Source organism: Nyctereutes procyonoides, unplaced genomic scaffold, assembly GCF_905146905.1.
Source record: "Nyctereutes procyonoides isolate TBG_1078 unplaced genomic scaffold, NYPRO_anot_genome, whole genome shotgun sequence".
In the NCBI taxonomy this organism is placed as follows: Eukaryota; Metazoa; Chordata; class Mammalia; order Carnivora; family Canidae; genus Nyctereutes; species Nyctereutes procyonoides.
The window spans coordinates 2,235,824-2,249,277 of record NW_026575126.1 but is presented as its reverse complement, the minus strand read 5'-3'; the positions used below and the strand labels follow the sequence as shown (position 1 = coordinate 2,249,277).

General features: G+C 43.7%; 1 protein-coding gene across 3 annotated transcripts in view; it reads left to right on the top strand.

Moving 5' to 3' along the window:
- The first annotated feature begins 3,182 nt into the window (after positions 1–3,182).
- The window catches only part of ANKRD13C (ankyrin repeat domain 13C), an 88,517-nt gene continuing 78,245 nt past the window's right edge, over positions 3,183–13,454 (top strand). For 2 of the 3 annotated variants that reach the window (XM_055339429.1, XM_055339428.1), the window contains exon 1: positions 3,183–3,759. In XM_055339429.1, the coding sequence (XP_055195404.1) occupies positions 3,354–3,759 (406 nt within the window). In that variant the 5' untranslated portion in view covers positions 3,183–3,353. The remainder of the gene's footprint in view (positions 3,760–13,454) is intronic. The other variant, XM_055339427.1, reaches the window with a different exon arrangement.

The window sequence follows — 13,454 nt, the reverse complement described above, 5'->3', positions numbered from 1 at the left end:
TGCAGTGGCTCTTCAGGATGCAGCCCCAGCTTTCCTCCCTAGTCTTAGTTAGCCCCACTTTCTCTGTCACACACTGTGCTCCAAGGATTCGCAAATACACTGCTGCATTTGTGCATACCATTCTTTTGACTTCTGCTCATCAGCTGGATGACCACTTCCTGGGCCTCAGTTGCTTCATCTGTATAATGGGGACAGTAGGTACCTCATAGCGTCGTGAGATTAAATAGGCATTGAAACTGACTTGAAGCAACGCCTGACGCATGGTAAGCTCTCAGTAAATGACAGTTAGTATTATTGGGATTATTATTATTACCTTTTTCCCTGTGCCCAACTAGCCAACTTCGTACATTCCTGAAAGCCCAATTCAGACAATTACCCTCCAGAAACACTTCCTGATCACCTGACTTCCATTTCCTCCAGATAGAATTAATGACTTCCTCCTCTGTATGATGTCAGGGTCTCATACAATTTCAATTCTTGAATTTTTCACGATGTATTGAGATCATATATATATATATATATATATATATATTTTTTTTTTAAGATTCTTTATTTATTTGAAAAAGAGTGAGAGAGCACAAGCATGGGGAGCAATGGAAGGAGAGGAAGCTCAATCCTAAGGACCCCGGGATCATGACCTGAGCTGAAGGCAAGCTGCTTAACCAACTGAGCCACCCAAGTGCCCACAACTTTCTATTTCTATATCATTTTTCACTAATTATATTGTTGAACCCTAAAAATAAGGGCTGAATATTACTTTTTGGTGTCTGCAATGTTGGATTTTACTAGGGAAAGTACTTTTAAATTCTGGATCCAGTGATAAGATACTTCTCAGGTAATGGGTAGACTATTTGGTGTAGGTTTTAATCAGAACAGGATCCTGGCCACTCTTTTTATATACAGCCTTTATATATTGGTGTTTTATTCTGGACTGGACCTTAATTTCTCACACTATTTACTCTTCCCTGGGGAACTCAAAGACGTCTGTGGTCATAAATTACCGTCTAGTGACAACTCCTGAATCTTAACCCAGACCTCTGCCTTCTAGGGTCATTTCAAAATATACAAAATGTATGTCCTTTAACTGCTTCTGAGTGAGCAAAAAGAAGCTTCAATTCGATATGCCTAAATTGGAACTTTTTTTTTTTAACTCTTAACACCTGCTGTGGCATCACTCTAACTAGGCTGACGCTCTCTTAATTTCTCATCATCTGAATCATTGCATATTTCTTTAAAAAACGATTTTTTTCTGATTAATAAAAATGCGTACTTTTTCTTTGTAAAAAATATTCAAGCAATGTAAGAAATACATGATTTAGCAATCTCGTCTTCCAAGGAGAACGACTGTTCACTCTGTGTAAAGTATGTTTTGCCAGTTTGACACGCATATACTAACACATTTTTAAAATTTTATTTTTGTATATTTTTTTTATTGGAGTCCGATCTGCCAACATGCAGTATAATACCCTGTGATCGCCCCGGCAGGTGCCCCCCTCAGTGACACACTTATTTTTGGATGACTGCAATAGTCTGTGAGTTTCCTTGTCTCCAGAACAGCCCCGCTGTAATTTATTCTTCATACATACTTTTTCTAAAGTCTGAGTGAATGAGTGACTTTTCTAAAAGGCAAATCTCACGTTGCCATTCCCCTATTGAACACGCCCCAAAGGCCAACCATTTCTTTTGGGATAAAGTCCAAACTTTGGAGAAGACATACAGAGTCCTTCGCGACCGGGCCCTTTGCTATCTCTCTAGCCCTGCCATCAGGCTGGGTCGTGTTACATTCCAGCTTTGAAGCACCGGCCTGGGCTGGTTTTTCCAACCGTCGGGTGAGGCTTAAAAATAATCTCACGTGGAGATAACAGCAGGTCCAGTGCCAAGCATGCTGCTAGCCTTGGGGTCAACGAGGAAGAGGTTTCTGTATGTGTATGTTGGGCCTCTCTTGCTTTCCTAGGAGCATCCTTCGAGGTGATTAGGCAATGCTTGAACTTAATTGAAACAGAGAGAAAGAAGGAAAGAAAGAAAGAAAAGAAAGAAAGAAAAGAAAGAAGAAAGAAAGAAAGAAAGAAGGAAAGAAAGAAAAGAAAAAAGAAAAGGGCAAAAACAGTTTTATTTGACTAGATGTGAAAGAACGCGGGAGGTGAAACCGGAGTGGCCGGGAGGGCTGCAGGCAGGATGCAGGCCGGTCCCCCCCCCACCCCCCGCGACCCTTACTTATTTGCAGGGCAATGGAGGCCGCAATAAGGCCTCAGGAAGAAGAGACTTGAGAAAAGCTCCTGTCCGTGTAAAATGCGGCTTTGGAGATGAAAGGGGCGAAGCTCGACCTTGGGGTTATTTTCCTGGCTCTCTTCCCTTGTGGCTCCCCACGCTGGCTGTTCGGGGATGTTAGACGTGACCTTGGGCATCCGGGGGCATCCCGGGGCATCCCGGGGCGCGGTGGTGCTCTGCCCTCCGCAGGGGCGGTCGCGGGGGGGGGGGGGGGGACACCTGCCTGCAAGTGACCTAGGTGCCACCATGTGAGCGAGCTGCCTTCTCGCCGGGGCCGGAGCAGCCCGCAGACCGTGGGGACTCTCCTTTTCACTTTTTTTCAAAAAAAAAAAAATTATTTTTATTTATTCATGAGAAAGAGAGAGACAGAGAGAGAGGGAGGAGCCGATCCGTGCGGGGAGCCCGACGCGGGACGGCATCCCGGGTCCCGGGGTCACGCCCTGGGCTGCGGGCGGCGCTAACCCGCGGCCCCGGGCATCCCCGCGCATCCCCGCGGCGACTCTCCGGGCCCGGCCGCTGCAAGGCCAAGGACTCCCGGTGCCGGGCCCCGGCGTGCGGCGTCTCCCGCCCTGCGGGGGGCCGAGGCGGCGCGGGGCAGCTGGCCGTGCAGGCCGCGCGTCGCGGGGGCGCGGGCCCGGCCGGAGGCTCCCGAGCTGCGGGCGGGGCGCGATCCGGGCCGAGCGCGGGGCGGAAACACGCGGCCGGGGAGGCGCCGCGGGAGCCGGGGCCCGGGGCGGGAGCCGGCCGCTCACGTCTCGCGGCGTTTCCTCCCTCCTCCCGCGGGAGCTCTCGCGAGACGAGCCGGAGCAAGATGGCCGTGCCCTGCTCCGCGCTGTGAGGCGGAGGCGGCGGCGGCGGCGGCGGCGGCGGCGTCGCGGCCCCCGAGCCCCAGCCCCCTCCGCGGCGAGCGCGCGGCCCTCGGTGCCTCCGCCGGGACATGCGCCTGCCCCGGGCTCGCGGGCGCCCGGAGGGTTCATGCTGCGCCGCGGGCCCCCGGCCGCCGCTCTGATCGCGCCGCGCCGCCGCAGCGCCTGCTCCGCCGCGCGCCGGGAGCCCCCCCGCGCCCCCCCGCGCCCGCGGCGGCGATGACCGGGGAGAAGATCCGCTCGCTGCGGAGGGACCGCAAGCCCAGCAAGGACGACGGCGACCTGCTGGAGCCCGGGGACGACGAGGCGGCGGCGGCCCTCGGCGGCGCCTTCCCGGGCGGCAGGACCGGCGGCGGCAAGGGCGGCAGGCCCGGCCCCCGGGTCTTCAGCAACCACCACCGGCTGCCCGCCAAGCCCGCCAAGCCCGCCAAGCCCGCGCCGGCGCCCGCGCCCGCGCCCGCGCCCGCGCCCGCGCCCGGCCCCCCCGTCCCCGCGCCGCCCGCCGCCGCCGACGGAGGCCCCGGCCCCGCGCGCTTCCCGGTGCACGAGAGCGTCTTCAAGGGGGACGTGCGGAGGCTGTCGTCGCTCATCCGCACGCACGGCATCGGCCAGAAGGACGACCACGGTGAGCGCGCGCGCCGCCCGGCCCCCGCCCCGCCCCCCGGGCCCCCGCCCCGCCCCCGGGCCCCGCCCGCCCCCGGCCCCGCCCCGCCCCGGGCCCCCGCCCGACCCCCGCGGCCGCCCCGGGGGGCCTCGCGGGCCGCCCGGGCACTGACCCGCGGCCCCTCCTTTGTTTACGGGACGCGGCGGCTCCGCGCTCCCGCCCGGGCACCGGAAAGGGCCCACCTCCCTTCAGTGCCCGGCCCCGGCCCGGCGGGCACGGCCGCTCACTTCCACCCGCCATCGGGTTGTCTGCTTCTCGCTCGCTTGCTTGCTCTTTTTATCCTCCCCCCGCCCCCCCGCCCGCCCGCCGCTTCCATGAAACTTAGTTCGATACAAAGTGTCTGATGGAATGCAAAGTGTAGACACTCGGGATCGAGCTGGATTCCATCCTAAAGGCAAGGTGTAGACGCTCGGGATCGAGCTGGATTCCATCCTAAAGGCAAGGTGTAGACGCTCGGGATCGAGCTGGATTCCATCCTAAAGGCAAGGTGTAGACACTCGGGATCGAGCTGGATTCCATCCTAAAGGCAAGGTGTAGACGCTCGGGATCGAGCTGGATTCCATCCTAAAGGCAAGGTGTAGACACTCTGTATCGAGCTGGATTCCATCCTAAAGGCAAGGTGTAGACACTCGGGATCGAGCTGGATTCCATCCTAAAAAGGTGTAGACGCTCTGTATCGAGCTGGATTCCATCCTAAAGGCAAGGTGTAGACACTCGGGATCGAGCTGGATTCCATCCTAAAGGCAAGGTGTAGACGCTCGGTATCGAGCTGGATTCCATCCTAAAGGCAAGGTGTAGACGCTCGGGATCGAGCTGGATTCCATCCTAAAGGCAAGGTGTAGACACTCTGTATCGAGCTGGATTCCACCTTAAAGGCAAAGTGTAGACACTCTGTATCGAGCTGGATTCCACCTTAAAGGCAAAGTGTAGACACTCTGTAGAACTTGATTCCATCTTAAATGCAAAGTGTAAACACTTTGTATCGAACTTGACTCCATCTTAAAGGTAAAGTGCAGACACTTTGTATCAATCTGGATTCCATCTTGAAGGCAAAGTGTAGACACTTGGTACCGAACTTGACTCCATCTTAAAGGTAATGTGTAGACACTTTGTATCGAACTGATTTCCCTCTTAAATGCAAAGTGTAGACCATTTGTATGGAACTAAGCCACACTGTAGAAGTTGATGGGCATCTGATACTGGAGCAAGCTGCTGAAATTTTGTTGGAGTACAGTGTTGAGCGTTTTGTGTGTTTTTCGTAATTGCTGATAATAATGTTTCACCTTGACACGGCTGTGACTAAGAACCGTACTATGATTTTTCGTAGTGACTTCATCATAGCCGATATGACAAAATAGAGTACCATTTATTATTCAAGGGCTGTATTTCTACTTTCTGCCGTAACTCGGGAGCTGAATTTTTTGTTCCTTTAGTTTTACAAACAACGTGATTAAGTTGACTTCTAAGCAACAGGACATTTATTTATTATTTATTTATTTATTTATTTGTTTTTTTTAAATATTTTATTTATTTATTCATGAGACAGAGAGAGAGAGAGAAGCAGGCTCCATGCAGGGAGCCCGACGTGGGACTCGATCTGGGGTCCCCAGGACCAGGCCGTGGGAGGAAGGCAGATGCTCATCGCTGAGCCACCTGGGCTGCCCCACCAGGACATTTATTAATGAAAATGAATGTGAACCCTGATGTTTTCAGCATCTAATAAGCCATTTTAAATTGGGTAGTTGACAAATATTGTTGATAACTATGCTTTTAAATGAACATGACTATGGTACACATTTAATTAGAATATGCTCAACTCTGTTCAAAATAACACATAACACATTAACGAAATGCTTGCTTGAGGAATAAGCTCCCTTAATTCCATTGGACTTTGGGTTTCTTATCTAAAATAAGGGCGAAAATTGAGATTAAAAAAAAAAAAGAATAAGATTTCTATTGGTTGTATAATTCTCTAACAACGACACTTGTATCTGAATTTATAATACTGTAATAATATCACTGGCATTTATCAGGATTCAGATCCTCAAAAAATACCTGAAAGCTGCACCCAGTTTTTCATTCCTACATTTACTTAATCATTTTACTGTTGTTGCAACAAGCATAATATTGTTTGTTGGTGGTAATTATATACTAACCCTTTGAGAAACAGCTTTTATAGGAGATATGTTATAGCTTCAGGTTATTCATCACTTAATTAGGAAGTTTTTCGGACTTGGCCTTCAGAGTAGGTGTGTGTGTGTGTGTGTGTGTGTGTGTGTGTGTGTGTGTGTGTATAAATTTAAAATATTTACCTTGAAATATCCCTGAAAACAGATTAAAGTTTCTTTTCGAGCATTAATTTCCTTTGAAAGAAGAGATGGACGAATATGACTGACAAAGTATGATAGTATAGTATGTTACAATTGATCTTCTTGGTTCGTCACGGAAAATACTAAATTATAGGGTTATTGGGCTTCCATATTCTGTAATCCAGCATTTAGAAATTGATTTGTTAAAATACAAATTCTGTTCAAAGTAATTAGAATCCGAAATCTCTTACGCTCTTGTCCTTCGTCCACTTGACTTCACTTTTTAAATTGCCTTGATATACCAAGTGTTTGCATTGTACTTAGCTGCCCTTGTATTGTTGGTATTTCTGATGATTATAACCAGTGGTTCACGTACCTTTGGAAAGCGTAATTGGGGGATCCCTGGGTGGCGCAGCGGTTTGGCGCCTGCCTTTGGCCCGGGGTGCGATCCTGGGGACCAGGGATCGAATCCCACGTCGGGCTTCAGGTGCATGGAGCCTGCTTCTCCCTCTGCCTGTGTCTCTGCCTCTCTCTCTCTGTGACTATCATAGGTGAAAATTTAAAAAAAAAAAAAAAAGAAAAAAGGAAAGCGTAATTGGTTTTCTCCTGCGTTATATATTTTCATCTCCTGAAGTGGAGTCTCTTAGGAAGAGTAGCTTATATTTAATGTGCTACTTCTTTACTCCCCTTTTTTCCCCCTGTGGCCACATAATTTCTCCATTACATTACATTACTTTTATTTCTCATATTTTACTAACCTGGATACTTTATTTAGATTTTAAGAATATTTTTTCCTTCACATTACAAAAGATAAATGCTTTTTAAGTCACCAGACATTTAAATACAAGCTATTATATCTGGATTGTTATAACATGATAAGTGCATAGCAGATTCATACACTCATACAGGTGCATAGCAGAACCATACAGTCATAGCACATCATACCATATAGTTAGTTGTATATTCATCAGAGAGATTCCTTCTACAGCATCATGATGATGACCACCATCATCATGAATACAATTTACTGAGTGTGTCAGCACTATGCTAAATGCTACCTATATTATCACATTTAATTCTCACAATGACCATGCATAGCAGATTGTTTTGTCCTTCTTTTAAAGGTGAGGTAAGTGAAACCTAGAGATGCAAGGAAACTTTGCTAAAGTTTCATACTTGGTATAAATTGTGAAGGTAGGAGCTGAACTAAGAGCTGGTACTCCAAAGTCCATGGTCAGCCTCTGTAAATATTTCGGTTGATCAGGACCCACTATACTGCACAGAAGTAGATTCTATTAATGTGTAATGTAATTTACAACAAGATTCTTAAATATGTTTTTTCTCATTTAGTCCTTATAATAGCCTTATTTTGCCATTGGACAACTTTCAGAGTTTTTCTGTAGAGCCCAAATCTCTCACTCTTGTTTGTTCTTTCTTTTTTTATGTGATGGCACAAATAACTGGGCCACCTCATCCACATGATAGCCCTTTAGATATTTGACAAGAGCTATCACATTCTTATTGTTAGGTTAAACAGTCTTAACTTCTGTATCCATTCCTCCTGTGGCATGGTTTATAAAGTGCTTGCTTAGATGGCCCATGAAAGAGTAAATGCTATATACATGTGTTAAATAAATGAAAATCTTAATCATCTTCTTTTAGTGAAAGTCAGTTTGTTAATTCTTCCCTTTGAGGATGGTGCTCAGGACTAACTTTAGTAGTCTCATAAGTAAAGACAAAAAGGAGGCTCTGTTGCTCTAAGCAATATACGTTTAGTAATGTGTACTACTAAGAAGCACACATTAAATAATACAAAGCAAGAATATGTTGATTTTTAATACTGCTTTTTCTCAGGTGATTGGCTATCTCTCTTTTCTATCCCTTCTTGCAGTTTTTTTTTTGACCTCAAACAGAAATTTACATTTATTATATTTTATCTTATTATTTTTGATCCTTTATCCTACTTAACTAGAAAGCTTCTTGAATCTTAATTTGGTCACTGTTTAGCTCGCTATTCATTCTTTCGGTTTCCAGTGATCTCTGATTCGATGAACTTTTTTTTGGAGTGCGTGTGTATGTGTATTTTACAAATTACTGACTTGAATAGGAGTAAAGATTGAGCTTTTTCTTTTGTGGTAAAGTGTTGGTTGACTATGAATTGCCTTTTCTGAGTCATCAGTTATTTTGAGGAATACTATATCTGGATCCAAACATATCTTTGAAATATAAGTTGAATACAGTAATAGGTATAACATCATGAATATATTGTGTTTAGATATGCCAAGTGATTATGACTTATTTTATATATATATATATATATATATATATATATATATATATATAGTAAAGGCAATTTTGGGGGTAAGGAAAAAAGAAATTACATTAAATGTACACAAATTTATTAAACTTTATATCTTTAGTGTGTCTTTATATACTATTTTTTATTTATTTTTTAAAGATTTTATTTATTTATTCACGAGACACACACACACACACACACACACACATACACATACACATACACACACACAGAGGCAGAGACATAGGCAGAGGGAGAAGCAGGCTCCATGCAAGAGAGCCCGATGCGGGACTCGATCCCGGGTCTCCAGGATCATGCCCTGGGCTGAAGGCGGCGCTAAACTGCTGAGCCACCCGAGGTGCCCCTATTTTTTCTTTAGTATAGAATTAAAGTTTAAGTCTGAGTCTTTTTTCACATTGTAAAAATTTTTCTGAGTCACTTTTGCCGTTGGTAGTTAAAGTATCGTGGTGACATGCTGTTTTTGAAAATTCATGGTGATGAGTTTTACTTCTTTAGCACCTTTAGAATTGAGAATGCTTATTCGGCATATAGAACATTTTCTTCATTTTGACTGCACTTCTTATTTGTTAAACATGTAATTTTGTTTTTCCCCTTGAGTTAAATATCCTTAGACGTAAAGTACTTTCTCTTGGACATTAGTCGGAAGCTTTTAGGTGCCAGAGTGATGAAAGTCCTTGATACATGAATTGCTTAAACCAGCCTTTCCTAGATATGAAAAATTTCTGATGTATTCTGAGAGATTTGGCAGTAGATTTCTACTGCCTTTAATTACATTGCCTGGCATATGACAAGCCATCTTCTCTATATAGTTAATTTTCATTTTTACTGAATTGTAGCTTAATCTTTATGTGGCTGTTTCACACAGTGATTAGAAATTTAAAATCTAAATTATATTTTAATTGAGAGTATTGCTGCCAATGTTGGTAACTCAAGGGAATGGTAATGAAATGGTTAACCTGTATAGTGTCTCTGCCGGTGGCTGGCAGATTTTTTCAGACAGGGATTTTAAAACATCTTAATTTCAGAAGGATTAAAATATATATGTTTAAGAATTGAGGCAATAGCATAATCTGTTTGGTGCTCATGTGGTAGGTTTATTTTGGCTTATTCTGTGTAAATCTTTAAATTTCTTTTTGATATTATTTTCTCTGTTTTGTGTTCGTCACTAAAATCTTTATGATGGGTGATGCATTTTACATCTGAGTAGCGACTATAGAGCTACACTTTGCATGGCAAAAAAAAATCTTGAATTAAGCCTTAGATGAACAATTTTGGCCAAGAGGGTTACAATGATGGCACATCCTTAAAAGAACAGAAATGGTTTTGTATTTTTCTCCTCACATTTTGTGGTCTTTTCTGGACTTTGGTTTTGAAAGGCAGACCTCAGTTTGTCTTAGGAAAAAGGTGAAGTCGTTTCTGGAGGCTCAAGATAATCCATTAACGTGTCATGCACCTTCACTTGGTGGTATGAGTGGAGTTTGGCGGTGAAATCTGTCACTTCACTGATCTCTCAGTGTTGATTCAGTCGATCTTTACCACTATGTGACATGACCTTCCTCTCACCTCTTCCCCCATGTGCATCTCCGGACAGAGTAGGACTGTACTTGGCTTAAGCTGCTGTTTCCTGATGGCGTCACTGTAAGTATTAGAATGTGACTTCATGCTTTGAATTGTGATGTGAACACACCTGCAGAGCTATCTCATAAGAAGGTGGGAGGAATCCTCTTCTCTCCTTTCCTGTATTGAGCTATAATGGGAGCTGGAATTCTGACCTTTCAGCTTTGGCAAAAAAAGAAACAGAAATGAGCAGTTATTGACCACGTTGTGTTCTTTGCATCCTCAGTAAGGCAGGAGAATTCTGGAGGATTCCTTGAAGAATTGAATACTAGGCAGTCTGTCCCAATTTGATGTCATTCTTGAGTCATAGAAATCTAATGCAGAGTATAGTATAATTGGCAGGATGCTTTGGGTTCTGGAAAATAGGCATAGTTCCTTAAAAATTGAGTGGGGGCTCGGCAGACAAACAGTGTGTTCTTGTTTACATACTGTTTATTTCATTGGGAGATAGATGGAAGATCAGTTTTGGAGCAATACTGAAGTGTGTAAAATGGGGTAAGGGAAAGAGAAAAGGTCTATTTCCTCTGTGATAATTATGGATGGTGTTTGTTATCAGAATATAGAGATTTAACTGTGTGACTTAGATGAACTTCATCTATTGTTAAGGCTGTTGCTCCTGTTGAAATCCTGAAGATGCCTGCAAAACTAGAAGACTGTCTCTATATTTGGAATTAGATCTAACTTTGGGACTATGCTTTTCTGCAAACTGTTTTTTTATGAAATTATGCTATTTACTTAATTACTGAAAAAAAGCAGATATAACAGTATCTACTTCTTGGGGCATTAGAGTCTCAAATGGAAGACTGTACTTGAAACCATTTTAACTCTGAAAGCTAATATAATAGTAATATCCATTGATAGCAATACCTTATTCTCACTTGTGGTGTTAAGTACCTTTCAGCAGAAGACATTCTTGTCCTTGAGGTTTAGATAGTACTTCAGCTGAGGTTTTATCTGGTACTTGAATTTATCCTGCCTGTCAGTGTACTAAAGGATTAGGTGTATTTGACTCTCCTACAAGTCATCTTTCATCTACTGCTGTGACTTGGTTTAGTGTATTTGGATTCTTGGCTGTAAATATTTATCAGTCATGTTAATGCATGTGCTCTCTTACTCAGCACTACACTGAATTCTATAAAACCACCAGTGTTGTGTTGAATATCCTCTTAAGCATGTACATACCCTTTGGTTGGCTTTCATAGAGAATCATGTGGAGACCTGCATTGTTCTGGGATGGAATGCTTTTTGGAGAGTTTCAAAAGAGATTTTAACACTATTCTCATGGCTCTTTATAGTTATTTTTTTCTTTTCTTTGTTCATTCATTCCTTCATTTAACAGATACATACTGAGCTCCTAATATGTGAAAGTGTTTTAGGTGCAGGGGTTACAGCAGTGAACAAAGTGGTCAAAGTCCTTGTTCTCATGGAGCTTATTCTAACGCAAGAAGATAAATAATAATCTAATAAATATGTAGTATGACTGATAATGATAACTATCATAGAGTGAAATAAAGCCAGGTAAGGAGAATAGAGAGTGCTGGGATTACAGGGGAGGGGAAGTAGTATTTTGTTGAGGTCAGGGTCAGGGAAGACATCAAGGATAAGAGAAATTCAGTTACCTAAAAAAAAATTAAGGAGCAGATATCTGGCAGACCAGAGTTTCAGACAGAGAATACAAATGTAAAGGTACCATGTTCAAGGGGGTAGAAGGAAGGCCAAGTGTGGCTGGTATGGGGCGGGGGGAGTGGTAGGAGATAGGAGATTTGAGAGGTAGCAGTGAGTATAAGCATGTGGAACTTTTGCAGACCAGTGTTAAGGATTTTGGGTTTCACTCTGAGCAAAATAGGAAGTCAGGGTTTTGAGCAGAGGAGTAACGGTGCATCGGATTTTAAAAGACTCAGTCTGGCTGCCATATGAAGCAGAAACTTGGATGGGCAAGGGTTAGTTTAATGTGCTGTTAAAAGTAGGGGTAACTTTGGAAATAATAAATAGAGCTGGGTAGGAGTCTGTGATGGATGTAATATTATGTGTGTATGTGGTTGTAGTAGTATAGTACTGTTTATGAGAGAAAAATACAAAAATTCTCTGTTTATACTGCTTGCTTGGATGGAACTTGCAAGGTGTCGGTAGAAGTTGGAGCTGTGTTGGTTCTAGTACTTAGAATTTTCTGTTTTCTCCCTACTTAGGGGCAGGTGAAATCAGAACTATTTTTATAAAGTCATTAGTTGCCTTTTTCACCATGCTGACATTTTTGCTGATGGTTCAAAAGTGGTGGTGGGCAAAATTGTTGGAACCTGAGTACGAATCAAGGCACTGAAACTGCTGGTATTCACTGCACATTCACTACCACATACTTGTAGTTTAAAAAATAAAAATAAAAAAAAAAAGCCAGTTTATCTTAATGTCTATGATGCAACTGGTGAAATGATTACTTTTATTGTTTTAATCTCAAGTACATATCTTTTTTTTTTTTAATTTTTATTTATTTATGGTAGTCACACACACACAGAGAGAGAGAGAGGCAGAGACACAGGCAGAGGGAGAAGCAGGCTCCATGCACCGGGAGCCTGATGTGGGATTCGATCCTGGGTCTCCAGGATCGCGCCGTGGGCCAAAGGCAGGCGCCAAACCGCTGCGCCACCCAGGGATCCCTCAAGTACATATCTTTTTGATGTTCTTTCTGACATAATGTAGATTTTGCATGATGTGTTCTGCATGTTGAAGGGAAAACACTTGTGTAGTTGTTTGAGTTGTAAGCCAAACCAGCAGCTTTTGTCATGGAACACTATTTTTACTTGGAAGAACAGCTTACAGACAAACTATGGCTATTCCAATTTGGATAGTTGGCAGAAATTTTCTGGAAAAGGAATGAAATGAGCCTGTGACTTCACAGAAAATAATTGGTAGTATTTGTTACCAATTAAAAAATTCAAGCTTTGAATCAAAAATTAGAATTTGGGAAACTCGTCTTTGTCACTCTTAAGTTTGACTGCTTCTGTCACTGAGTTTGACAGCTTCCCAGTATTTAAAGACTTCTCTGGTCAGGTTGGTGATATTACCAAATGTGATTTTTTTTTTTTTTTGGTATAATAAAATGTGTTGACATTTGAAAGATCTGCATAACTCCATTAACTTGTATTTTTCACATGATCAGTGTATGATGTTCCAAAATCATGCATCCATAAAAGATCAAAGTGCAAGAGGGACGCCTGGGTAGCTCAGAGGTGGAGTGTCTGCCTTCGGCCCAGGGTGTGACCCCGGGGTCCTGGGATCGAGTCCCACATCTGGGGGACTCCCCGCGGGGAGCCTGCTTCTCCCTCTGCCTGTGTCTCTGCCTCTCTGTCTGTGTCTCTCATGAATAAATAAAAATCTAAAAAAAAATATGTATATATTTGTATATAGTACAAGAG